General features: G+C 41.6%; 1 protein-coding gene across 6 annotated transcripts in view; it reads left to right on the forward strand.

The window, feature by feature from the left end:
- The window catches only part of SNX10 (sorting nexin 10), a 37,226-nt gene extending 13,226 nt beyond the window's left edge, over positions 1 to 24,000 (forward strand). For 5 of the 6 annotated variants that reach the window (XM_051611968.1, XM_051611969.1, XM_051611970.1 and 2 more), the window contains exons 2-7: positions 3,551 to 3,606; positions 8,427 to 8,513; positions 10,496 to 10,596; positions 11,175 to 11,273; positions 20,240 to 20,455; positions 20,898 to 24,000. In XM_051611968.1, coding sequence (XP_051467928.1) covers positions 3,583 to 3,606; positions 8,427 to 8,513; positions 10,496 to 10,596; positions 11,175 to 11,273; positions 20,240 to 20,455; positions 20,898 to 20,976 — 606 coding nt within the window. In that variant the 5' untranslated portion in view covers positions 3,551 to 3,582 and the 3' untranslated portion in view covers positions 20,977 to 24,000. The remainder of the gene's footprint in view (positions 1 to 3,550; positions 3,607 to 8,426; positions 8,514 to 10,495; positions 10,597 to 11,174; positions 11,274 to 20,239; positions 20,456 to 20,897) is intronic. The other variant, XM_051611973.1, reaches the window with a different exon arrangement.
- The last annotated feature ends 2,095 nt before the right edge of the window (positions 24,001 to 26,095 follow it).

A 26,095-nucleotide genomic window follows, 5' to 3' on the forward strand; every position in this document is an offset into this window, starting at 1 on the left:
GATTTTGCTTGTGATTGAACAGGACTTTCAAGCATCACCAAGGTCTAAAAATAAATCGCTCTTCCACTTTTAAAATTAAAGGTGGTCATTTAGTTGTATTTTCAGAAATAACCAAAAGTGGGTGGATGGACAATTCTTGTGCTGAAGATCAACATTTATTGCTTCAGGGGAAACACTGGCAACATGGAGTCTGTGAGTGCTCCCAGAGCAGACAAGAACATTGCATAGGCCATGGCCCAACAAGGAATGAGGTAGCTGGGAGGGCTCACATTTGTTTGTGCTGTTCTTATAGTAAGCTGTCAGGGTTTTTGTCTGTGGTACTGCTAGAGTTTTCATTTTTCAGTTTGTGAATGTAATGGAGAAGTTACTTCCTCCTTTAAGAGCAGTCTGTTTACATAATAAAAGGATATTCCCAAGTAATATTAAATAATTTGGTTTAATTTAGTTTTTAAAATATACAATTAGCTCTAAAATACAAAATAAAATGTAATACTTAATAGTGTTTATCTGCTGTCCCTAAGAAGAGCACTGCAGTTCATTTGTTATCCCTAAGAAAAATGCTGCAGTACTTGTTGGGTTTTCCCCCTGATTTTTTTTTTCTTTTAGTCTACAGGAAGTATGGCAAGTCATCCTATGTAATCTTTTTGCTCTTGATTGTTTTTATGGGCAGTTCCCTGGGAGTTTCATCAGTTATGCAATTAAGAACTGTCAAAAATATGTACTATCAGGAGCAGGTGTTATATTAAGTACATGAAACTAAGGAATAATAATAAAAAGTCTTCTGTATTGTAAGAGATCAGAAACAGAATGAAAAGTTACTCAAAGCAATGGGGTTTTTTCCCAGTCACAGCAGAAAGCCTTCTATCAAAACTACAGATCTGATGCCTTCTTTGATTTCCTTTTCCCAGCAATGGTTCATTTCTGTCAGTGGAAAATTTGTGTGAGTAAAAAGACCAACAACCTTTAGTTCATCTTATGAGGGCTGCTCCTCTCTGTCACTGGTATTTTGGGTAGGGTTTTTCTAAACATAAAAAGGCATTTTCTTAAGCAGACAGTTGAACTGTTCTGCTTCAGTGCTACATGTGTTAAAGAAGTCTTAAAATATGCGTGTTGCTGCTGGAGAGAATACTGCATTGAGTTTGTTTGCAAGTGACTGCAGCAGGACTGGGGAGATCTTGCTGAAATGCTTGTGAAATGGGTAGCTTTGGTGGGTTTAAATTTCCATTTTTCTTAAAATTACTTGCTGAAAAAATGATGTGTTTTAACTATTTTAGGAAGGGGGTTTTTTGTGTTGAAATAGTCATTATATATTTAAAATTGCAATGCATGTTCAGAGTTTAAACTGTTCTTTCTAACCTGCACCAGCACATAGATTCAGTCATTAGAAAGCAGAAGACAAAATGAAATGTTTTATCTCAGCCTTGTCATTCAGTGTCAGGAATGAGCTTGCATAATTTCTTACTTCAAGCAATTAAAAAGATGGGAGAAAGAGGCTGCAGCAGATTAAAGATATCTAACTGAAAAAAAAATATTGAATTTTCATTAAAAAAATCCCACATTCAATCAGAGCAGAAAGGGGAAAAAAAAGCCCCAGAACTATAAAGGTTTACAGCTGTATCCAATGAGGAGAGGTAGCAGGCAGAAGCAGCCCATCCTCTTCAAAAAGCCAGAGCCCTGCACAGTATTTTCTATGTTGTGGGCTTGTACTTGCCTGAGAGGTAAAAGCCATTTATCTCCACCAGAAGGAAAGCTCCAGACATACTTCCGTACTAGCAGCAGTTACAACTGAGCCAAAATCTTGCCCCTCCTTGCTGAGCTGCTTGATGCTGCTGAGCCCACGTTGTAGGAAGTGCTGGAGTGCTCTTCTGTGCCTTCAGCCTGGAGCATATATGCCAGTTAAACATAAATACATTGAGCAAAACCCCCAAAATTTATTGTGAACGCATTTTCAAAAATCCCCTGTGCATTTTCTTGTGCACAATTATAGCTACGGAAGTGAAATGGTAGCCTTTTCTTTATGGAGGTGGGAACTGTACCAGTGGTACCATTTAGGATGCCTGACGTTCTGTGCATGGACATCTCTTACCTGGAGACAAGAGTATCCCATATTGATAGGACTGATCCTATAGAAATTTTACAAATATGTGTTTGTTCCAAAATAATTTCCTGGTCAAAGAAAGATGTGTGCTTATCTTTCTGCTGTTTTATTACAATAGGTGGAGTTGCATTTTGAAAGCAAGGCATGTTTGTCAGAGGCACTGGGCAGGGCAGGGTGTCCAGGAGTTCTTTGCTGGGCTTGAGCTAGATACAGAGTTTTATAATGAGCAGTTCCAAGCTCTGTCTCACTAGAGCTTAGCAAACCACCTCCAAAAACATAGCCATGTGTCTTCTGTAGGCACATGTAAACATTTTGCAACTGGCTGGCAACAGCTACCAAGGATTGCCTTAGAAAAAGCTGCAAATCCGCCTTTTCCAAGGCAAGGTGCCCGCCCAGAGAGATGCGTGGGAGGATCTTGCTCAGCTCCTCGTGCTTGAGTGGCATCCATCCTGACCCTGGGGCCAGTGTAGGGAGTCCTACTCCTCAGGTGAAGGAGGGATCCTGCTTGGGTCATCTTGGTTTGGGAAGAGGAGGCGGGCTTTCAACAGCTGAGGAGGCAATAAAATGTTTTTGTAGCTGGAGGTCAATGCAGGTGTTAGTTGGCAGTGTCTGAATGGCATGTGGGAGAGGTAAAGGAAAAAGGCAAATTGCAAATCCTTTTTCTCGTGACTGTTGGTTTTGGGCAGGCAGTGCGTATGCAAGCCAGCAACTGAATAAAGTCACCCCACCCTTTCCATGTGGGTACCTGAACTGAGTAAACTGGCCAGTTTACAGGATTGCAGAGGTAGTTAAAAATTAGTTGGGATTTCCAGGGAAAAAGCAGGTTAATGATGGGATTTTTTTTAATTTGGTCTAATTATACACTTTCCTACATAGAGCTTTTAAAACCATGGGCATCTTAAAACCATGGACACAATGAAATTTAGCTGGTTTTTTTCCTACCCTGCAGGATCTTTATCTCTGTTTCAGAGAAGCGGTTGAGAGGGGCTTTTGATTCTGCTGATTTGGATGTTTTAGCATCTCCTGGATCTCAGCTATAGTCACACAGACCTGTGCTTGGGTGCCAGGGAACAAGGCAGAGGCAGCACTCCCTGGACTGTGTGTGTGCTGGGGAAGCTAGCTCACTGAGGATGCTGGCTGTGTCCTGGGAGAGCCCCAGGACACCTCTTGGACCAATGGCACTGATTTCCAGAGGTGGACTGGCATCACCACTGGGCTGTCATGTACAACAAATGTTGCCAGAAGGGGACTAACCCAGTGCTTCAAAAATGGGATTTTTAAAAATTGATGAATTCTTCGATATAGTTAAGGCAAATGTGTTTTCTGGGATACATGACACTTGAGCCTGGCTCTCTCCACTGTCTACTGATGTCTAGCAAAAGTGATAAAGACCTTCAAATAACTACTAAATGTCACTCTGATGTCTGTTCTTTATTTTATTTTTTATTTCAGGTTGACTTTTATTTTAATACAAACCAGTGAAGATGACACCAAAACATGAAAAACAAGTAAGTCACATCCAAGCTTTAATGAAAAAGGATTCTAGTTGGGTGGTTATGTAATGAATTTTATTAAGATTCATGTGGACCGGGACAGATTACTTGTATTCTTCATGCTTTTAATTACCAGGCTACAGAATATTCTGGAGTGATGCAGTGCCAGTTCCTCCTGTTAAAGTTTGAAACAGTTGAATAATCATTGGGTCAGAGAAGGAGAGTAAGTGACTCTGTGCATAAGCGGCTCAGATATTGAGTCAGGAGAGAAGGACTTGGATTTCAGTCCTTCAGTCCTCTGTCAGTCTTCAGGTATCTTGTAGGAATAATGGTTGGAGCTGGGTCTCAATTCTGATTACCAGATTTAAGGACCACAAGAGTGGCACAAGTTCTCTTCCACTCAGTCCCAATTAACATTAAAAGTTTCAACAAATTGTTTTGTATCAGCTGTTAGTCTCTTATCAGCCTTACTACTCAGCATGTGTGGAGTGAAGATGCCAACATTCCCAGCATGAAAAGCCCTGTGTCCTTTGTGGTTGATCCTATTACTAATAGGCAACCTGATGGGAAGCTCAATTTTTCTCAGAAGCTTTGTGGAAAATGACTCTTTGGGGGTTATTGACTAATCAGATGTGTAACAGTGGCACCATGGAGCATGAGGTTATCACCTGATACAGTTCTGAGCACAGAGATTTGAATTAAAATGCAGCTGAAATGGTTAATGCAAATAATCATCCAATGCAAGATTATTTTTATACCTCCTCTTTGTGGTAGATTTTTTTCCCCCATATTAAAAATAGATGGTTCCATGTCAGATTTCCTGTTTTCCTGATCTTAAAAAGAGACTTCTCAGAGACAGTTTTTGTGATCAGATTCTGTGTAATAGAGCTTCTGGTTTATCTCTGTCTCTGAGAAATCCATTGCATTGTACAGAATATTTCCGAGAGAAGAAAGGAGAGGAGAAAGAGGAAAAAAACACAAGAGACTTGTGTTTGCTTCACAAAAAAAAAAAAAGAGAAATAAGAAAAGAAAGGAAAGTATATGTCATGTGGCATAATAGCTAGATCTGCAATTCTGGGAAAACCAACCAGAACTGGGTGGGGAAAGAAAGCTTGGGAAGGAATGCAGCTGATGAAAGTAAAGTCCCTGAAAGCTGGGCTGTCTTTGGGCTCGGCTTCCTGGGTTGCATGGCTGGGCTGCTGTGCAGTCTTGAGACAAAAGATGAAGTTAGTCTTCATGAGGGCGGTGGGAGGAAGAGGTCAGCCTTGCCTCTGTGGGGTGAACAAGTGCATTGCTTGAAGGTAGACATGCCTACAGAGAGTATCCTAATTTTTGTTGCATGATGGGGGAGGGGAAAGATTATATACAGGGGAGAAAAGCAATTATTAGCCAAAGCTGCTGTAATCTGGTGACTGTGACCAGTGAATGCAGGATGGACTGAGCATACAACAGCAATCTCCCAGAGAAATATTCCTGCCACTTAACTTTGTTTAGATCCTAATGTAGCCTATATGTGAATACTGGCCTTTACAAGCCTACTTCTGTAAGGACTGGGAAGAATAAGCACCTTTTCTAGCAGCGTATCTGCGTCTATTAGGACTGCTTTCATGGCATCAATGTTTTTGTCTCGGTGGGGTCTTGTATCCTAGAGAGACTCAAAGGTCAAAAGAGAAGGAAGGGATAGTCTCTACAATGCCACTGTTTCAGAGCAGCAGAAACTGTAATGGGAATTGCAGTTAATGCTTCCTGGATTCAAGATGTTTCTAGGGGAAGTAACCATGGATCTTGAGAAAGGCTGTACATTTTTGGTTTTGTTTTATAATTGCTTAATGTTTCTCTTGCTTAATTTTGAAGTCAGCCTGGTAAATAGAGGGGGGAAAAAACCCAAAAATACCAGTCATACCAATTGGAGCTGACACTGACTCCGTGAGGGCTGCAGTTTGCTGAGGTGCTCTGCTGTGCCACAGATAATTTTCACTCCTGTGAAATGTACTGCCCAGACACTTGCCTGCCTCAAGTGTACAGCAGGTCTCCTTTCTTCTATAGGCAGAGTCTGAAGGGTGCTTCACTTTCTCGTTATTGAAACTCTGTGACTGTTTAACTGGAAATTAAAAGCCTGTTTGGTTTTGGGTTTTTTTGTGTAAATCATGTGATCTAGAATGATTTGCAAGGTGACCCATAGGTAATGCAGCTTTTAATCATAATGCTGTGGTCTAATAGAGGTTGAAAGAAGCATTTTACTTTGAAGATTATTTTGATTCTGTACATAGGAGAGGGTTGTAGGAGGTTATGTGGAGATGAAGTAATTTGGGGAAGGTGGACAAAAGAAAGGACAATGAGAAATCAATATGGTGGTGGATGAGAGGAGGGGGACCAAGGTTAGGTGATGAGCAAGTGACCTGCAACTGTGCCTACTGACCTGCTGCAGTAGAAGGGGAGAGCAGTGTTCCATTTGAAGCTTCCTGATGTAAATCCTCTTTTTCCACTTGCAGGACTGACGCATTTGGTGCGCAGGAAAAAAAAAAGTATGTTTAGGGGAAGTGGTTGCAGCTCTGGAGAAGAGTGGGACACAGGGAAATAAGGAGGCTAGGGAAAACCAAAAACTTGGAAGAATGCAATATGTGGATATGAGATGATGTTACAGTGGGTCCAAAAGTATTCTGTGTCTGTATGTGTATGTTAAATGATAGTGAGGCAGGCAGGGAAAAATAATAATAATAAAAAAAATTGTTTCCTCTGTTTTGTTCTGCACATTGCTCAGGGTCTGCTCAGGACAGGGAATAACTTACTCATGTCTCCCAGTAGTGTTTTTGTAGAAGACATGACCTTCAGCTGGTAGAAGTGATTACAGCTCTGTTCATTTCTTCCATGTGTGACATTGATGTGGGCTTAGAAAGATGCAGAGGACAATCGGGCCTGCAGTGCTCTTCCATGAGGAAAGAAGCAGCAGAGGTAGTGCATCTTTCTTTGGCAGAGGTGCTCATGATGCTCACCAAAAGGGTATCCAGAAATAATGCAGAAAACACCCCTGTGACTAGGAGCAGGGCTAAGTGAGATAAAACCATGGGCTGTATCCAGCCATCAGGCTACAGGCTCCCCATCCCTGAAGCAGTACTGCCTGGAAATCAGTGTGGTAAACTATTTATTCCAGACAATGAACAACTCCCTGCCATGGACAGAGTGCAGTGGGTATTAAGGAAAAACAATCTTTTCCATCCAAGGTTGCTGCTGTTCTCCTGTCACACTGTTGAAGGTTGCTGCTGGTGGCATGCTGAAGGGTATGTGGTGGGGGGAGAAGACCTGGCAGAAGAGTAAAGATTTCTTTTCTGATTTGTGGTTTGGGCATAGAGATGTTTTTGAGAGCTTTCTAGTCCAAGATTTCTCAATGTGCTTCTTTTATGCAAAGTCACACTAGAAAAGCATGTTATTTATCAGGCACTGTCATTCCTCCCACAGTTGATTCCTGTACCTAGAGATCTTGTGCAGTACCTTCCTCTCAGGGGGAATATATCTACAGCTTAAAATGATACAGCGTTCTGTAACTGAGTCATTGCGTGAGTGGTTGGCTTAGCTTTTTGGTGAATAGCTGATTTAAGCAACTGATGTAGGGCAGCCTATTTGTTTGCTTGGGAAAAAGCAGGTAGTTACACACATTTTCAACCTTTGGATTTAAAGAAACCTTTTCCATCCCAGTATGAACATGCAGATTTACAAGGTGTGTGTGGTTTTTTGTTTGTTTGTTTTGGTGTGTGTTTGTTGTGTTTTTTTTTAAACATAAAACAGGTTTTCACGTGGTCGTTAGCTAAGGATACTTGGAGTCATGTAATTCTTCAGCCTTTTCCAATTCCTATTAGTGATGCCCTGTTATGTGACAGTAATGCCCATAGGCCTCTCACACTCCTTCAAGAGCCATCTAAATAATTATATAAATGTGGGAACTAAAAGGAAATAGACTATATTTGACAACTCCTAGGACAAATACTCTCTCACTGTTGCCCCACATGGGGAATTACGCTCTGCAGTGTGGCAGTGTTGCTTCCTTGGACAGATTGATGGCCAGGTCCTGCATCCTTGGCTGGACTCTGCTGCTTAAGTTCCTGGGGTATTGGAAAGCATGTGTGGCAGAGGAGGATTTGTCTTCTTCCACATGACATCCAGGATGCTAGGCTTCAGACCTCGAATGCCCTGTGTTGAATCTGTGTCCAGGACAATTGGTAATGGTACATCCTTTTCCACTGGGCTGGAAGGAGTCATTTGGGGCATAGAAAAAAGGCAGTTCTTTGCCTCCCTGCTGAAGTACCCAGCAATTACCTCAGATCCCTGAAATCAATGGGTATAAATATTTTATTAAAAAAATACAGATACAATGACAAAATGAATTTAGGAGCAAATAAAATTCTGTATGTATGCGTTGGGTACATGGAGCAGGTTTGTAACATGTTATTTCTGAATGTTGACTAGAAGGATGGGAAAAGCCTAAAATACCTGCCTAGTTCTCTCTTGCATGTGTGACTTTGAATATTAGGTTTTCGGTTTGTAGGTACTGAAATCACCAACTCTCTCATACATGAAACATGTATGACTTTTCACAGTATTACTTATTCTGAAACGTTAGCTAGCAGTTTCACAAGGAATTTCCCAGACATGTGGTGTAGCTCAGATGATTCATTGCTTTTTTGGTTCTCTTTTTATAGGGTTGCAAAATTCAATAAAACAGCAGTTCAGCTTTTAATCTGGGCACAATAGTTTGTGGAACAGCAGAGCAATCAAGTGGGTCTTTCAGGCTCCCTTTGTCGTCTTAAATTAATTGCTTGATTTTTATTATGCGCTTGCAGGAATTTGTAACTGTCTTGGTGCGAGACCCCAGGACACAAAAAGAAGACTCATGGCATTCTTACATAGACTATGAGATATTTATTCACGTAAGTATAAAAAATACTAGCGCAGATTCTTTGGGCTTTTATTGCTGGTTCTGTCCAAAATGACTGAAATGCAGTGGAACAGCTAAGGTGGCTTATCCAAAGGCTGTACAGAAAGCCTGTGGCAGAACGTCGTGTTGTGTTCACAAGTGCACTCCACAGTGTCTTGCAACAGAGGTGATTCTTAGCTTTTCTTATCAGCTAGAAGGTGGTCATAGTCAGTGATGTCTTACCATTATAGAAGTTTTGTGTTGAGGTATTCATGGGAAATCAACTTTATTTTCAGGTAATTCTATGGCTATTTGTACTTTAAATTTTCCTAAGTTCTTATTTTGGCCAGTTTATTTGGTTGCTGCAGTGTTGTTGTTTTCAATGTACCCTGACATTCATATTATGCTAGTTTAGTGGTGCTTGGATGTGTCAAGTAACTACATTTGGGTTTATGATTGTAATCTACCATATGTTAATGGGAGTGCACTTAGAATTATGGTTCTCTTGTGTCTTAAATCTGTCCTATATATAATTTGGTTTTGTTGATTATTGCTCTTTGGTGGATGACATATGGAGGGAGTTATCCTAATTTCTATAGTCTAGATCCAGGGGTTTTAATTACAATGTAAATAAATAATTGTGTAGTGTATGAAGTGAAACATTTGAGAGCCACCAAGTTATGTGGTGGATGCTTGGCACAAGACTGAAAGCATTTCCTTCCTGTGTGGAAGAGTTAAGCATTCAGCGTAATGAGAGCAAGCAGTCAAATGGTGGCTTATTAAAAGTCCATTTTGAGAAGTACTTCTCCTGTGGGGCAATCAGAGCTGTGAAACACTTTCATTTTACAATGTGGTTTAAGTACTGCTTCCAAAGCAATTATATTACTGACTTCTGGTAAATAGCAATTCTTTAGATCCATCATCATTGTCATTGAATGGTTTCGGTTGGAAAGGACCTTAAAGATCATCTAGTTCTAGGCCCTCTGCCATGGGCAGGGGTTTGGTGAGGCTGGTGCTGTGTCACTTTCACAGGCATTGCTGCTTCTGAATAGAAACGTGTCACTGGTTTTCTCAGTGACTGCTAAGTTGGGGTTATGTCATCTTGACCCAGTGTTCTCTGGTTCAGCACTGGGCATCTCTGAAGCTAATTAGCAGCTCAGCTTCCTACCAGCATAAAGCAAGTCCCTAGATCAGTCCTACCATCAAGGCTTCTTAATGGATTCAAAATCTTGAGTCTGTTAGGCTCTTAGATCAGCAGGATTCCTTTTCTGCCCAATAACTAGAGCATTGGCTTCTTAAACTGTGAGGTATCGCAGATATTCAGCTATTCCAGAAAGCTGGCATTTTTGGGCCCTCTTCAGTCTGCATCATGTGGCTGTCTGGAACTGTGAGTGTTGGCAGGTTATCAGTGATAGATTAGTCTTCAGGCAGGTTTACAACAGAGTCCTCTCTGGTAGGTGGAGTTTCATCTAATCGTATATTCCACGGGAAAATTTGGCAAAGGCAATTGATTTCCATAGATAGCTTCTCTTTTGATGAATTGGCATTTTCTCATGGTGGCATTCTGTGGGAAAATTTCCAAATGCTGCTTGCAGGGAGCTGTCACGTTTGTTTCTCTGATTTGATTTAAGTAGAATTGGACCCTGGCAGAACTCTGTAGTTAACTGTTTGCAGGATTCTAATTAGAATAGCTGATTTTTTTTTTTTCCCCTGCAAAGATTTTTCTGACATCTTTTTCCTTGTTATGGCTAGTTGTACTGTAATCTGGATCTCTTGCTTTTGAAAATAATTTAAAAAAAAGATTAAAAACATTTCCCTGAGAAGCAGAATAAATTGTCACTAGTCCTGTCTGAGATAAAGCACAGTCCTTAACCTAAACTCAATTAATGTCAAGCTTTTTGTTGGTGTGTCAGGGATTAGCATATCAGATGTGTTTTTAATACCACTTTAGCTTAAGCTGGTTTACAAAGTAAGATGTTCTTTATTCCCCAACAGACAAACAGTATGTGCTTTACAAGGAAAACATCCTGTGTTAGACGACGCTTCAGAGAATTTGTTTGGCTTCGGCAGAGGCTTCAGAGCAATGCAGCACTTATGTGAGCAGCTTTTACATATAACTATTTATTAATCTGTCACTTATGGAAGGTGGGGGTTGGTTCATTTTAATGCTGAGAATTACAGAAATCAGAGCTGGAAAGTGTCCTGTGTTTCTTACTAGCACAAGCTTATTCTGTAGAAGACATTTTCTCTGCTTTAAACCCAGAACAATGCAGCTTGTGCTGATAGCCTTTGGTGACAAACATCTCCAACCCCCCCACCTCCCAATTTGTAGTGTATTTGATCTGTTTCCTTTTGCTATGCACAGATAACAGAAATAGCAGCTCATCGTAGGTCTAAGTACCTCCTCTGTGTGCCTCTAGGGCAAAATAAGACACCCAGCCAAATATGCATGCGGGCATACCAATTGGACCAGAAAAATCTGGTCTATTTTTCCCTTTGAGGTGTGTGGGAAGCCCTCCGGTTTCTCATCCTTGTGTTCCCAAACTCCATTTCATGAGCTTCTGGAACATACGCTGTGAATTTCACGTGCTCAGGGTTGGCATTTGCTAGTTGCATTATCTGTCCACTGTTTCAGATTTGGTCTTTACTGTGTATTTGCTTCTGGTTTATACAGACAGTTACCTGAACTGCCATCTAAAACTCCCTTTTTCAACATGAACAATCCTCATCATGTGAACCATCGCCGGCAGGGTCTGCAAGAGTTCCTGGAAAAGTAAGTACTGCCTATTCTGGGGATGTTGGCATTTTTTTTGACGTCATCAATTTTCAGGTCTAAAATAGCAAATCTCTGGTACTTGAGAGCCACCCTGTGGTCATTTGTACATGGTACACGTTTGGTTTTGTTTTATTCGCCAAGTCATATTTCATACATGTGACTTCAGCTCTATTGGTTGTAAGGAAACGTCAGCAGGGGCTTTTCCATTGTGCTGCATCAGTTATAAATAATAGTTTTGGATTTATGTTGCTTTGTAATTCCCAACTAAAGCTGGGAAATCTTTCACCAGGATGTCTGTTTCTAGCTTGCAATAATAAGCTAGATATTCTCATACAAAGAAACGGCTTTCTCTCCCTCTTTATGTTCATGGAAAATCAGTGTCTTTGTGGGCTAAACCCCCATGAGCCTTGGAAAATTTTGTAGTGAGATCTCCTAACAGAGATATTTCCTATAGCGCTAGTTACTTTGTTTACTAGTTCCACTGACATAAACAAGCTCTAGCAGCTGTGACCATTTGCAGGACAGCCACAGTCAGTATAAAATCTTTCATCTGCGGGGCTGTGTAGAGGGTTAGCGTGAAGGAAAGGTGTAGCCTCTGACCTGTGTTGCAAGGCAGTCCTGTGTGAGTTTCAGTACAGCATCCCTCAGTCCTGCTGCTGTAACCACATTACCTTCTGCAGTAGCAGAGACTCTCTTGGTGTCATTTTCTGCTTCCTTTGCCATTCTGGTAGCACCCTGGCATGGCTGGTGGAAGAGCAGGCTGCTCACAGCTGCTGGCGCAGGAGCTGTGTGCCCATCAGCTGCCTCTCTCTGGCCACTGCTTGGGTTAAGGGCATGGTGAGGCACTGCCAGGAGAGGCTATTTGTCTTCTTTCAGTATTGATGTTCCTATGAATCAGAGCTGCATAAGCAAAGAAAAAAAGTAAGTAATTTAAGTAGGCTTTAATCTTCGTGATTGCTGGATAGAGGAATATCGGATCCTTTATTTTTCTGGTCAGTATAAGCCTCCCTAACAGACAAGAAATCATTGGTTCTGAGATATATTTGCTGAGATATATTTCTGAGATATATTTGTTTAACGGCTGAAGGCAGGGAGGGCTAGCTGCTGCAGGGGTAGTATTTTATATGCAGTTATATAGGATCTGTGGCCAAAAGGATAGACAATAAATAATAGTTGAAAGCATGTGAGACGGGAAGGGGAAAGCAGAAAAGTGTCAGAGGCACTTTTCTGCACCTCAGGAAAGGAAGATGGTGAAAAACAGTGACTGTGCTTCTAGAGATTATAATATTAATGGTCAACCAAAGGGTATGGTAGTGCCAAGTGCCTGAGTCTGAGCAGTTCTAGCTTAGCTGTGCTGCACTGTGTTTCCAAAATGTCTCTCATTTTAAAATGGCAAAGAAACCAACCTGGTAGCAAGGTAAAGTATTTCAACATCAAAAATATTTACCCTCTGTGCTTCAAAAGGTGAAATGTAAAGGTAGTTTCTCTTAAAACACATCCTTACTCTTCAATTTTGTGGATATCTGTAGCTTAAACGGGTACTGACAGCAGAAAATGACAGCATGTGGAGTGTTTTACCTTGCTGCTGTTAGTCCAGGAAGCATCTCCGTTGTAAGGTAATGATTTAAATGTGTGAACTTGGATGCTGTTTAGAAAGGTGTCAGCTTTTGCTCAGCCCTGGGGAGTACTTGGAAGGAATTTTCAGAGATAGAGTTATGTTGTGACAAATTGGCTTGGGACCTTATGTGCTGTACCATTGCCCTCTGCTGGCTGGCACCTCTGTGCTACTGCTTACAGGAGAGGTATTTTTCCTGTCTCAGCTAGGCTGATAGGCTGCTTTTTTTTTTTCTCTCCCACTTTTTATGAGTCTGAACCGAAGGTTTATGATTTCTTTCTCTGAATTTGTGGGAGTCACTGACAAGTACATGTGTGTGTATACGCATCTGGGTCTGGATACTGCATGTTCTGTAGTGTGGCAATGCCAGGGGAAGCAAGACCTCTCTTGTATATTAGGAAAGGGGTAAGAAAGGAGCCAGAAGGTAGTTGTATGGGATGGTGTAACCCAGAACTGCAAAGCAAAGTGCTTTGTTTGCCCCAGCAGTAACAGGAGTCACCTTACACAAGCTCACAAACAACCCTGCTGGTGTTTCTTTGTGACAGTGAGAAGAAATGGGATTCAAGCCTAGGGACCTGTTGTTCTGGTTTGGTTTGGTGTGTTTTTTTTGGTAGCAGGGGAAGGGCCACAGGAGTGACTCTGGTAGGAAGCTGAGAAGCTCCCCCTGCTTCCAAGAATGGTGGAGAAGAATGGTGCTTGAGAGGAGAGCAGTGCTGGAGAAGGAGAGCAGTGCTGGTGGTTGGTGAGGAAGAAGGGGAAGAAGGTGCCCAAGCAGAAGTTTCCCTGCAACCCATGGTGAGATGGCAGCTGTCCCCCTGCACTCATGGAGGAACGTGGTGGAACGTTCCCTGAAGGCGCCAGGAGGGGTGAACTTGGCCACTGGACTTGGATGTTGTGGCCAGAGGATTTGCTGCCAGTGGACTCTGATTACGCAGCTTTGGAAGACCCCGGCACCAGGGGAGTTTGTTCCCAAAGGAGCCCGTGACTCTGTGGGAAGCCCAGGCTGGAGCAGCTCCGGACCTCGTGGGAAAGACTTACGAAGGAGAGGTTCGTGGAGGACTTGCTCCGATGGGAGGGGCCTCATGGGGAAGCAGGGAAGGACTGTAGGAATCCTTCTTCTTGGGGAGGAAGGAGCAGCAGGAACCACCAGCCTGTGAACTGACTCTAAACCCCATCCCCTGTCCCCCTGTGCCGCTGGGGGGAAGGAGGGAGAGAAACCAGGAACAAAGTGATTTGGGCCCAGGAAGAGGGGAGGGGTGGGGTAACATATGCAAGCCCTGCTCTGTGTGTTGTCTGTGTCCTATGTGTGTGTGATTAGTGTGAAATTTATTACTTTTTCCCCAAGTTGAGTCTGTTTTGCCTGGGACCTTAATTGGTGAAGAACCCTCCTTGTCCTTTGTCTCGACCCAGGAGCTTTGTCCTCGTTCCAGAGTGTGTGCGTGGGGGGAGTTGAGTGAGCAGCCATGGGGCTGCTCCTTTTGTTGTCGTGTTGGGCCCAAACCACACCACCCGTCAAGGGAGAAGTTTGCAGACAACATTTTTCGAATGTCAGCAAGTGACCCAAGCTCCTCTCTGTGCACAGTGCTATGTGGGTTTATCAGGATCCATGCCATCTCTGAAATAAGAGTGTAGATTTTTCAGAGTCTTCAGTTTATGCTCTGTGCCTCTCGCTGTGCGTGAGCAGGTTGCTGTAGTGTCTGCCCAGGCAGGAGTCAAATGCTTGAGGAGTAAGGTTGTAGTGCTGGAAGCTCTCTGGTATTCAGCTTCTGGCCCTGGGAGCTCCCCCATATTGCCTATACGTGGACAGTTGTGGAGGCATCTTGTCCTCCTTCACCTATCACTGCAGAACGAGTTGGTGTGGGGCAAGGTGTGTACTTGGAGCCTTTGTGAAGCCTCTCCATGCTGAGCAAAGCAGGATGAGAATCAGGCCAACAGCTGGACACTAAAGCAAAGCACTAGAGTTTGGTGAAATCTAGAAATGGGCATTTTGATTTGACTTCACTGTGCAAATACAGGGTAAGACCTGCTTGTCTTTATAGGTTATTATCTCTGAGCGATGAAGAGCTGTAAAGCTCACTTCTTGTCTGGGCATAATTTAATATTTCAAGAGGTCATTTGCATTAACGGAAGTCAGCTAGCCCTTTTTCAATTATTAATTACCTTGTAAGAGTAAGGAAAATTACGTGTTTTTCCTGGTGAGTATTCTCATACCTTTGAGGATGTTTGTAAATTCAAAGGAAAAGTTTATTCTTAAATCAGAGGTCAAAATTAAAACACTGTCTTACACTACTAGGTTCTGTGAGATACTCTTTGCTTTCATTCCTTTTTAGCTGCACAAGTTTAATTTTGGGATTTAGATGACCTTCATAGAAGATAATGTGTGCTCTGTGTATTACAAAACTAATTAACAAAACTGTTTCAAATTAAGTCCCTCAGTGGCTGAAGTGTCAGTTCCTGACTCTCTTTTATTGAATACAGTTGGATCCCAAAAAGTTGTGGTTTGGTAAAAGGATTACTCTTCAATTACTTATCAAATGTGCGGTTTGTGATAGGGTGGAAGGCATACTAGGAGTTTTGAGAAACGCAGGGCTGGGATTCACAGGAGATGAAGAGCTCCATCCACAGTTGCTGTTCTGTATGGCTGTGGGTTGGGCTCATTTGGTGCCAAACAAGCCAACCAGAACTTGGCTATCCAAGGCAGAGCTGTTCTCTGGAGCTGGCTCGGGTTTTACCCTCCTCATAACCCGCAGTCCCACAAAAGCAGGAGCTCATGCAGGGTCAAAGGACTTTCTTCTGGAGGTGTCTCCACTGGGTGCTCTCTCAGGAATGCCAAGAATGGGAGTCTGGCTCCAAGGGGGACAGATGCCACTTTGCTGTGGCTCAGGCAGGACCTGGGTGGCCTGTGTGGGTGGTGGGATCTCCTCGGGTGAGCAGTGGCTGCCTTTTCTTGATGAAACAGTAGTATTTCCTATCTGGTGAGTGAATAATGCCTAGCAGGCACATGTTGCTTAATCCTGTCTTAAACATATGTGTTATCAGATGCCCAGCAAGTTGCTTTGCAGTTGCTTGCTCTCGGTAACATTTCCTGCTTCATGAAAAAATGAAGGACAGAAGGCAGTTGGCTTTTTTTAAAGTGGAAACTGGGGCTTTTTTTGCTGTGGGCTAGGGCTGAGGCAATGCTCAATAGAGGGCACCACAGCACAGGCTGTCATCCCCTGCCTCCCAACTCTTGCTTTTTCTTCCCCTTACTCTTATGATATGATGTAAATGGGCAGAGTAAATTTGTCGAAGACAAAATCAGAGTGTTAACCTTCCACACACATGCAAGTGTGCATCTGTCATTGTATTAGGTTACAGTAGATACAGGAAATCTTTAGTTAGGATTAAGTTGTACTGTTCAGCCATATGTTGTTCTCCTCCAGCAGAACAGTGTATAATATACCTAATAAAATCATGTTGAAGAAAACCAGATTTTGGACCTTGTCCAAATAAGACAAAACACATGTTTTGTCTCTTGTAAATGTTCTTGCTGTAACACGGAGAAGGAGAAATACTCCTGGTACAATATTCAGCATTTCCTCAAAACTGACATTATTTCTTTTGGTTGCAAAGTGCAGTTTTTTAGCCCTGCTTCCTTAAAGGTCCAGAGATCACATGCATTTACTGAAAGCTTACAAACAAAGACTCACATGGCCAAGAAAACCAAAATATATTATTATATCTAATTCAAATGTAGAGTCTTATCCTGCAGCCCCCTTAATCACATAAGCAGTCATTATGCATGTGAGCAATCTGGCCAAGACGAGTGAGATCTCTCACAACTAATGACTACTGATGGGATCAAGACTTGCAGGGTTTAGCCTTTCCTTCTTATTCCAGGCGTGCATAGAAAGTCTGTTGTTCTCTTCATCGTGCTGGGTCAGTTTATGGGAGTTATCACCGTGAGCCATGACTCTTCCATTAGCACAACAGCAGCAAGAGCTAATTTACATGGCTGTAACTGCAGCTTTGCACTGGCTGTCATAAAACTGTTGGAGAAGCACTGGGAATGCTACTGCCCGTGCTCAAACTGCGCAGGCGTTCAGCCTCTGCTAAGACATCAGAGTATTAATATTCTGACACTCCGCCTTTCCTCTTGCCTTTTAAATTTGTCAGCTGGTGTTTCATAATTTTGATTTTTAAGGTCCTTGGAGCCAAATCTATTTTTCAGATGTACAACCCTGCACACAGTGAGTCCCCAGGTCAGCAAAAGCCCCAGAGAGCAACTGCTATACCAGTAATATCTGGTGACAAATGTGCGGTTATTTCCTCAAAGGATAAGTATTTTGAACAGGAAAACATAATGCTTATGGATAGCACAGAATTTATTTTTCATTTTGGTTGCTTGAAGGATGCAATTAAAAAGCAATCTAACCTGTTGGTTCAGAGGGGATGGGTAGGAAAAACAAAAGTTATTGTTTAATCAAAGAAAGGAAAAAAAAAAAATCTTCAAGGGGATGACTGGGTGAGAGGTGTTAATATATTTACTTTCAGTATGGTCTTAATTGGTTTGCAAAATGCATTGAATGTTTTATCCCTTTACCCCTTATGAACGTATATATATTCACATGTGATTAGCTTTATGAACATCTTTCCGTTTCTTTGCCCGAGTTTCCCTTTATTCCTTTCACCTCCAGATGGCACTCTGAAGCAGAAAAGAAAATTACTGTGAAATAATGAGTCCAATGTAAAGTAAAATTGGAAATTGAATTATAGCTGCAGAAAAAGGACAGTAGCCTTGAGGTCCTGATCAGTCTGTACTCTTATCACTTTTGTTTGCTGTTCCATGTGTTAGGTTACTGCTGAGTTAATAATAGTGCTTTAGCAGTTCAAGGCTTAGCAGAATTGTACTGGACATGAAATAAAGCTAAAATGAATTTGTGTCCAATATCATTGACATTAGTGCTCATTACTTTTCTGGTGTAATGCCTCAAACCATCTAGAATCAATTTCAAAGATTACCCATTATTTTATAAAGAAAATAAAATACGTTTCAAACGGCAACAGAGCTGTAAGTGTAGTGTAATCTCATGAACAGTTAGTTACTTGTGTTTCCGCTGGTCAGAAGGAAACTTTTGAAGGTACAGCAAGAGGAAAATCTGTGAAACTAAATGCCATCCACAGAATTTAATGTCTTGGCCTTTTGCTGGGTTACTTGATATTAGACACGCAAATGCTAGAATTGCAGAAACGTACATCCCCTCATTGTGCTGGTAACCCTGGGAAAAACTCTAGTTAACTCTACAATAAACTCCAGCATGCTATTTTTCTTTTTCTTTTCTTTTTTATTAAGTGGAAGAAAAGAGGAAGGAGAATATTTACTCCCTCAAGTGCATAAATTATAAATGCGGATTTATCGCATGTAATTTTTCTTTGACTTTTTTTTTAATGTTTGTCTTTGGAATGTATGTTTATCAAGAGTCAGGGCTGAAATCCTCTTTCAGTGGCCGCTGAATGATGGCTTTTCAAACTGTTCATGAAACTGTGGCTGTCAAGGTGTGTAGACCCGTAAATTTTGTGTTTTGAGTAATTTTTACGCAGAATTTGCTGGCTTCTTTTAGACTATGAAGAAGTTTTTCTGTATGTTAATACACTGCATGCATTGATTTTGCAGATGCCTGTTTGCTGTGTTGACTTTTAAGTAAAATTGTGAGAATTCAGATTGGAATTAAAAAAGGCTTTCTCGAGTATGAAAGTGAGCTTATTTTGAACTTCAGTAAAATCTTGTCCCTTTGAGACTGAAATTCAAATGTACCAGGTAGATCATTAGGGTCATTGCAGATAATTCCTCCTTGGAAAGTGCCGAAGTTTGAGTTATTTGGTTGAGGCTGTGTGTGTTTACCTAGGCAAATGAAATGTGCATGTACACAAATATCCTGCATTTTCAGTTAGTTACCTCCTATTACTTATTTTGATTTGACAGATTGTTATAGGCTTAGATTAAGCTAGAAATCCTTTAGTTTATTTATTAAACATTATTGTAATGTTGGCCACTTTAGAGAACAGTTTTCAAAATGCATTTGTGTTTTGAAACATTACAGCCCAAACACACCATTAATCTTACTTGAGAGAAGGAACTAATCGGTTATACTTTTCATTTTAGTCAGAGTACCTATAGAATGCAATATTTCTGCTCATACTAGTTCTTACATTAATGTCATGTCTTGTTTCCTATTGCAAAGCAATGACTTTTTTTTTGATAATGACTGTAACCTAAATGGGTCGAAATAGGTCAATACTGAAGCTTACTAGTTTTGATTTGTTTAAAGGTATTTTAATAATTTTATGTGGAGCGATGTTTGGCTTGGTCATAGGCTCTGGTGACTTTATTACATGAGTGAAATTGTAAGTACATATAAACAAAAGAGTCTTTTGTTAATCATTCCAGGATTTGTGTATTAAAAAATCCCTTCTTTAGGGAAATGTTGCAGCAAAGTTGCTTTTTTTTTTTCCTCTTTTTTTTTTTCCCCACCCAAAAGTAGTGATGATCCTCAATTACTAGTCCTTGTAAAAGTATTTCTACAACTTTCTATGTTACTGGAATGTATTGAATTTTGTTTAATCTCACTTGATTTAAGTAGGTAGTCTGTGCTAAATTTATTTGAAAGCTTAATTGAAAATACATATAAACCCAAGATGAAAATTGACTTTGAAAAGAATAGCTGGAAGGAAACAGTATTTAAGATTCCCTGAAAACTATTTGCAAGTAAATATTAATTTGTGTTCAGTATTAGCATTTTCATTCTAGCTTAAATATATACATATTTCTCAAAGTGTTTATGGTTTCAGCTAGTGTTGGCTCCATTGTTTATGGGTATTCTGAAGTCCTGACACCACGTGTGTTTGAAGTCCTCCATGCACACTTCTTTCCCCCACGAAAGAAATTGGTGACTTGTAATTTTTGGAAAAGCTTAGCTATTTAAAAAAATTAAAATAAGAGCATTCTCAAATGGAGACCAAATTTTTGTAAGAGTATATGCCTCAAACGGCCTAAAAATCATTAATTGATCCATGTGGTAATAACAGATGGTTAAATGGAAGAAATGTCCTTGAAGTTATTCTAATAGCAGATGTGCCTAACTATTAGCTTTGTGTTTTTACTCACCTAAAATTCCAAATAATGCACTAAGAAAGTAACACGCACCTAATCACTTTAATATGTTCATTACCTTCTGCTACTGATTTAGGATTCATCTGAAAACTTAAAAGCAGGACTTCACTTAGAATTTGTTCTGGTAAAACACTTGTATTCTAAGGTGTGTATGTGCATCTATAGAAAAACATTTGACTTTTTTTTTTCTTTTTCCAGGATCCTACAAGATGCCTTATTGCTTTCAGACAGTAGGCTTCACCTCTTCTTACAGACTCAGCTGAGCCCAGAAGATATGGAGGCTTGTGTATCTGGACAGACCAAATACTCTGTTGCTGATGCGATTCATAAGTTTGCTTCTTTGAACAGACGATTTCCTGTAGAAGATGAAGAAAGGAAGAAGGAAACAAACGATGCAGACTCTGACTCTGTGAGGTGATTTCTGTATTTCCTTACTTTCTGAGATTATATATACATACGTACACATGCGCATGCTTCGCTTTTTTTTGTTGATGTAATACTAAGATAATGAAAAAATTAATTGACTGAGATTTTATTGAGCTGTGACAGCTCATCATAGAAGTCTTCACACACACCTCCACACTGAATTAATGAATGCAGTAGAAATTCAATTATCTGCATTCTGATTATGTGAATTTCATTTAGTCAGACTTGAATTATTCGCGTTTAAATTATCTTGCTAAAAAAATATCCAACTGCACTCCAAATGGCTAATTAAAAGTCCAAATTTCCTGTCTCTTTTTGTGACTGGAGATAATTAAAGTTCTCCTCTGTTACTCAGGCTTTGAGTGTGTTGTGAAAACCAATTTCCTCTTTTTTTTTTTTTTTTTTTCTTCCCCTCTCCCCTTTTCTGCAGTTCATCCTCTGGGCTCAGACCTAGTGATGACAGCATTTCATGTGGATGTAAAGCAAGCCCAGCTTCTGAAGAATCATGAAAAAAAATCATTCCTGTGTTGCTATCTTATGGACAGTACAAAGTGGTTTCTCATCTGTTTACTGGTTACATGTTCCCCGTAAACACGCCCAGCTGGTAACACGTACCTGAAAGACACGTCCTCAGTACAACCATATGTCCTTACAACATTTTCAGAACAGACCTTGATACCATTTCTTTTTTGATTCATTATGTACGTTGTTTCAGGTCTACACACTATCTATTGCATTTAGGTTTTTGTGGCTATTGGAATCTCAGTGTTGGGTAAGTCATGCTCTACTGACAGACATGGCAGTTAAAATTTTTCCCTTAGTGAGTGCATGTCTCGGATCTGAAAAATAAAGATAACTTAATTCCTCAGCTTAAAAGTTGGCATACCATATCGGATACATTCAAAGCATCTTTTTGTGATTTGCATCAGAGAAGTTTCATCTTCAGAAGTCATTTGACATTGGTGATGAAATTACATACCCCACAAGGTATTAACTTTTAAAAGTAGCTCAGCAACATCAGCAAAACAACATTTGTATGAACTATATGCTGCTGACAATTTGAGATATAAATATATCTTCCTCAGGTCTTTCTGTAATGTTTATGGAAGGCTTGGTTTTATCATGCACAAGAGCTGAAGGCCAAAATTGTTGAGCATGGTTGCTTGGAAGTTAGAAATATTAATAAAAATGACATCATTTCTAGGCTTGCAGGAGATTCTCAGTTCCCAGGGAATTATGGATACTCATTCCCAGTCAAAATCCTAGATGAGGTCCATTGAAACCAGTGGCTGAATTTTGCATCAACCTCGCAGGGGCCAGGATTTTATTTTCAGTGTGTTTAACTTTAGGCACCTATATTTGAAGATGCTAGGAGAGGTGTATTAGTTTAGCAGCTTGAAACAGTATCTCCTTCTGGAGATGATGATAATCACCTCACTTAACACGCTGTATGGATGTGGACCTTTCCACTCTTTGGGAATAACAGGAGCTGCTGATTCCATTGAGGCTGTAGTTAACACATTGGAATATTGACTTTTTCACAAACAAAAGGCAGGCTTGAGCACAACTTTGTAACCACCAACACTGATTTTGATTAAATGCCAGTTTTGTTCATTATTATTAACAGCAGCTGCATAGTGTCTTGTCCCAGATTCTGTCAAAGGAATATGTTTCACTGCAGTGTTGTATTTATATTTGACATTTAACTGCTATTAAAAAGAGCTTGGGGGTCTGATCACCCTAGCAAAGCTCCCATTAACTTCAGTGCTGTAGTTACCAACCTAGAAATGGAGATAGATATCTATTTTTTTTCTTTAAGAATTCTGTGGATACTTTCAAGGAAAGAGCGTTTTAAACCTGGGAATTACAGAAACAATAGATAATTAAATGGCCAACTAGTAAAGGTTAGCATAGGTGTGTGTGGGCATGCTTTTTTAAAGCATCCAGCTGGGAATCTGTGTAATTTTAGAAACATGTTTTAGTAGCCCGAGGATAGCATCTCTTTGGTAACTGCTTTAAGCCACTGTTTTTTGTTGATGGTAGCACTTTCATAAGATAAATGTCTGTGTTTCTTTCTGCTTGGTCTTATTGAATTGCACAAACATATCTATTCACCTTCTCAGCTTGTGTGTGTTAGCAGCAAAGTTATTTTAATGTAAAAGTGGTAACATTTAATTAAAGCAACAAGTTATCACTAACAGTAGCTTTAAAAATAGCTGTTATGGCCAGGCAGCAATGTATGGTTACTTGATTTTTTTTTTTTAAGATGGCACATTACAGGAAAAATTATTTAGCACATTTATTTAAAATAGGCGTAAAATATAAAAAGAAACTGGAATAATGTCTGAAAAAAGTGTGTGGTTTTTTTTTTCACTTAATGTTAGGGTAGTTTGTTTTTTTAAAAAATTATGTTTTAAAAGATTGAGCTGAACTGTTAAAGCACTTTACAATTCTGGTCTGCGACTCTGTCCTCAGTATCAGAGGAAAGATACAGAAAGGCAAGGTTTGAAGAACCTTTGTGGCCATTCATTATTTTTTAATGCTAGAACCTTATCTGTATGCTAGTGAGCGTTTTCCAAGTGAAGATGTTTTTGAAATAAATACTTGTTTTCTAATAGTTCTATTGGTGTTCCATTATTTTTTTGGCACCTCGTTCAAAAATTCTAAGACCACTCTACTATAATGGAACTTTTTTTCCCAGATTTGATAGAAATTTGTTTAAATATTTATCTTTTGAAGATCGTGTAACTACTAGTACTGGAGTTACTGAAGGAGAAAGAAAAAGTATTCCATGCTCTAATATTTCTTCTTTTTGGATCAGCTGTATGTAACTGCATAGAAAGGTTTTAAGACATTTTGTTTAATTTGGAACATTTAAATGTAACTTACAAATTTTTACATTTAAATTTGTATTTTTAATGTATTTTGTGACTTCAATAATTTCGTGATATTTTTCAATACTATGTCATATAATTTTGATTCTGTTTATCACTGTTGCTTTGATTCTATTTTTTATTTTTGAATAATGCTGATATTTCCTGCTAGTTTTTTAAACAGGCTGATACCTAGTTTATAACACAATGAAATTGCTGTTGTTAATTTATATTAATTGCAATAATTCTGCACTCTAAAATTTTGCTTTATCTTTTGTTTAGAATTTTATATTCTCATTTTTATGATGATTTATTAAAAGCTTTTAAGTAATTAAATGAAACAAATTACCACTTTCTACTTCATGCTTAAATGTGCCAGTAAGGTTTCCTTTATTTTAATATCAATATTCTAATCACTTTATGACTTGCCAAGTGTAGTTACTCTTCAGCTGTTTTTGTGTTTGGGCTTGTTGTTACTGGTTTTGTAGAAAATGTAAAGAAATCAAAATAACTCCAGTCATATGTGCTGTCAATGTGTAACATAAGAATGTTGTAAACTAGTATTAAGCAACCTGTTACTCACAGGCTCATTTGAAATATACTTTCAAGAAAGATGAGACAAATTGTCTGTTGGAATTAAAATTTTAATTTAAATAGCAATGTAGTTTTCTAAGCAAGAGAATTTTTTTACCCTGCTGTGCCCCACCCTCTAACCCCCCAACACTGCATCCACGTCTTTTTTTGACATCTGATATATTGAAGGCACAAACTCTGCAATCCTATATAATTTAAACACTGCTCTGGAAAAAAATCCAGTATATCAGATCACATCAGTGTAGCGTTTTCAGCGGTGAGCAGGAACCAAAGTGTGTGGTTGGTTCTGTGTTGCCCTTGTACTTCTAGGGAAGCGGGGAGAATTTAAGGCGGGGGGGATTTTTCCCCGGAAGCTTTTACATTGTTGCAAGACTGTAGGTACTTTTTTCTAGTATCGCGCTGGTTCTTTTCAGGAAAGGCCTTAAAAGCTTGAGAAAAGACCTGCCTGTTCTCTGAGGTTAAAAAGAGACAGCCCCGTGTTAAGTCGCGTCTTTGCCTTCTCGAACAAAACCGCCTTGGACATGAACTCAAATTACCTTTTCAAATTGCCCCCACCTTTCTCCTTAGGGCTTAAACCCTGGCTTTATTTATTCTTATTTTTTATTTAAGGCGAGAGCCCGCGGCCGCACAGGCCGGGGGGGCAAGGGACGGGCGCTGTCACTCGGCGCGGGTGCGCGGCCGCGCAGCTCCCGCGGGGCACCGCGCATCGCCGCGCCTGGAAGCTTAAAAAAGGGGGAGTTAACAAAAAAAAAAAAAAGGCGGGGGGGAGGCGAAAAAATGAAAACTAAAGCAGGACAGGGGGGCAGGCAGCATCCCCGGCCGCGCTGGGGCCGCGGAGCGGGGCGAGCTCCTTCCCGGGGCCCGCCGTCCCCCCGCCCCGCCCGGCCCCGCGCCCCCCGCCTCGCCCCGCGCCGCTGCGCGTCCCCGCGCTGCCGGGGCGGGGGTGTGCGGGGGGGGAGGGGTCGCGGCTGCCGGGGCGCGTTGTTCCCGGCCCGGCTCCGGTAACTCGGGGCAACCGCAGCTCCCGGCATCGACGCGGGAGGCGACCCCGGGGCGGGGTGGGGGGGGGTGGCCTGGCCGCCCGCGCTCCCGCCGCGCATCCTCCCCGTCCCGCGGAAGGTGCCGGCCTGAGTCTCCCGGCGGGGCGGGAACCGGCTCCGCTGCCCCCGTTGTTGCTTCCCCCCCCCCCCCCTCCCCGCGACCGCCGCCGGCCCCGGGGTCCCGCTGCCCCCTCGTCCCGCGCCTCCGCCCCGCGCCGCCAGGGGGCGCTGCGAGGCAGGGAGAGGCGCGCGGGGCGGGGCGGGGCGCGGGGCGCCCGCGGCTTCTAGTGCGGGGCCGCGCAGGGAGGGTGGGGCTTGTAAAACACGTTTCGTTTGTCCCTGGGTGTTCCCGCTCCCCGCTCCCTCACCACCCTCCCCCATCCCCCATCCCGCAGCCCCTCCTGCAGCCGCGCAGCTCCGCAAGCGGGGAAAACAGGGAGGGGCTCCCCGCGCTGGGCTCGGGGCTCCGCGGGGACCGGGGCGGGGGGGGGGGGATGCACCTGCCTCCCCACGGGAGAACCCCTGCCGCACCCCGCACCCCACGGCAGGGCCGGGCTCCGCAATGCGTGTGTCATGTAACTGTAGTGTTTATCACGATAATTTGGTGTACAGCAGCAACGGGGGGCCCGCGCAGAAGCCGGGGCGTGGCGTGGGGCGGGCCCCGTGGGGCGGGCTCCGTGGGGCGGGCAGGGGCACCGGCGTGGAGGCCGTTCTGCCGAACAGCAAGAGGCGAAAGGGCTCGTGTCACCCGGTTATGTAAGACACAATCTCGCCTGAAAGTGCACAATGAATCGGGAAGGATTTATGTAATTAATTGACCAGTCTTAACCTGTTATCGTGATGTAAGGAATTTGGAACTCATTAATTTGGGCCCTGACAGATTTCATATTAGAGCTGGCAAATATGGATTGAGCCTCTTATTCTTGTAGCAGCTGGAATTTCCATGACAGTGAGGATTAGTGAAGAAGACCTATTGCTCGAGTCAAACTGCCTCTTTTGTAATCAGCAGCCCTGCTCTGCATTAGAGGGGTAATGGGAAAGAGAAAAAAAAGTAAATACCAAAAGGAAAAAGAAAAAAAAAAAAAGAAGTAAATGTATTCATGTATGGAGCAGAGCAGGGG

Source organism: Apus apus, chromosome 2, assembly GCF_020740795.1.
Source record: "Apus apus isolate bApuApu2 chromosome 2, bApuApu2.pri.cur, whole genome shotgun sequence".
NCBI lineage: Eukaryota > Metazoa > Chordata > Aves > Apodiformes > Apodidae > Apus > Apus apus.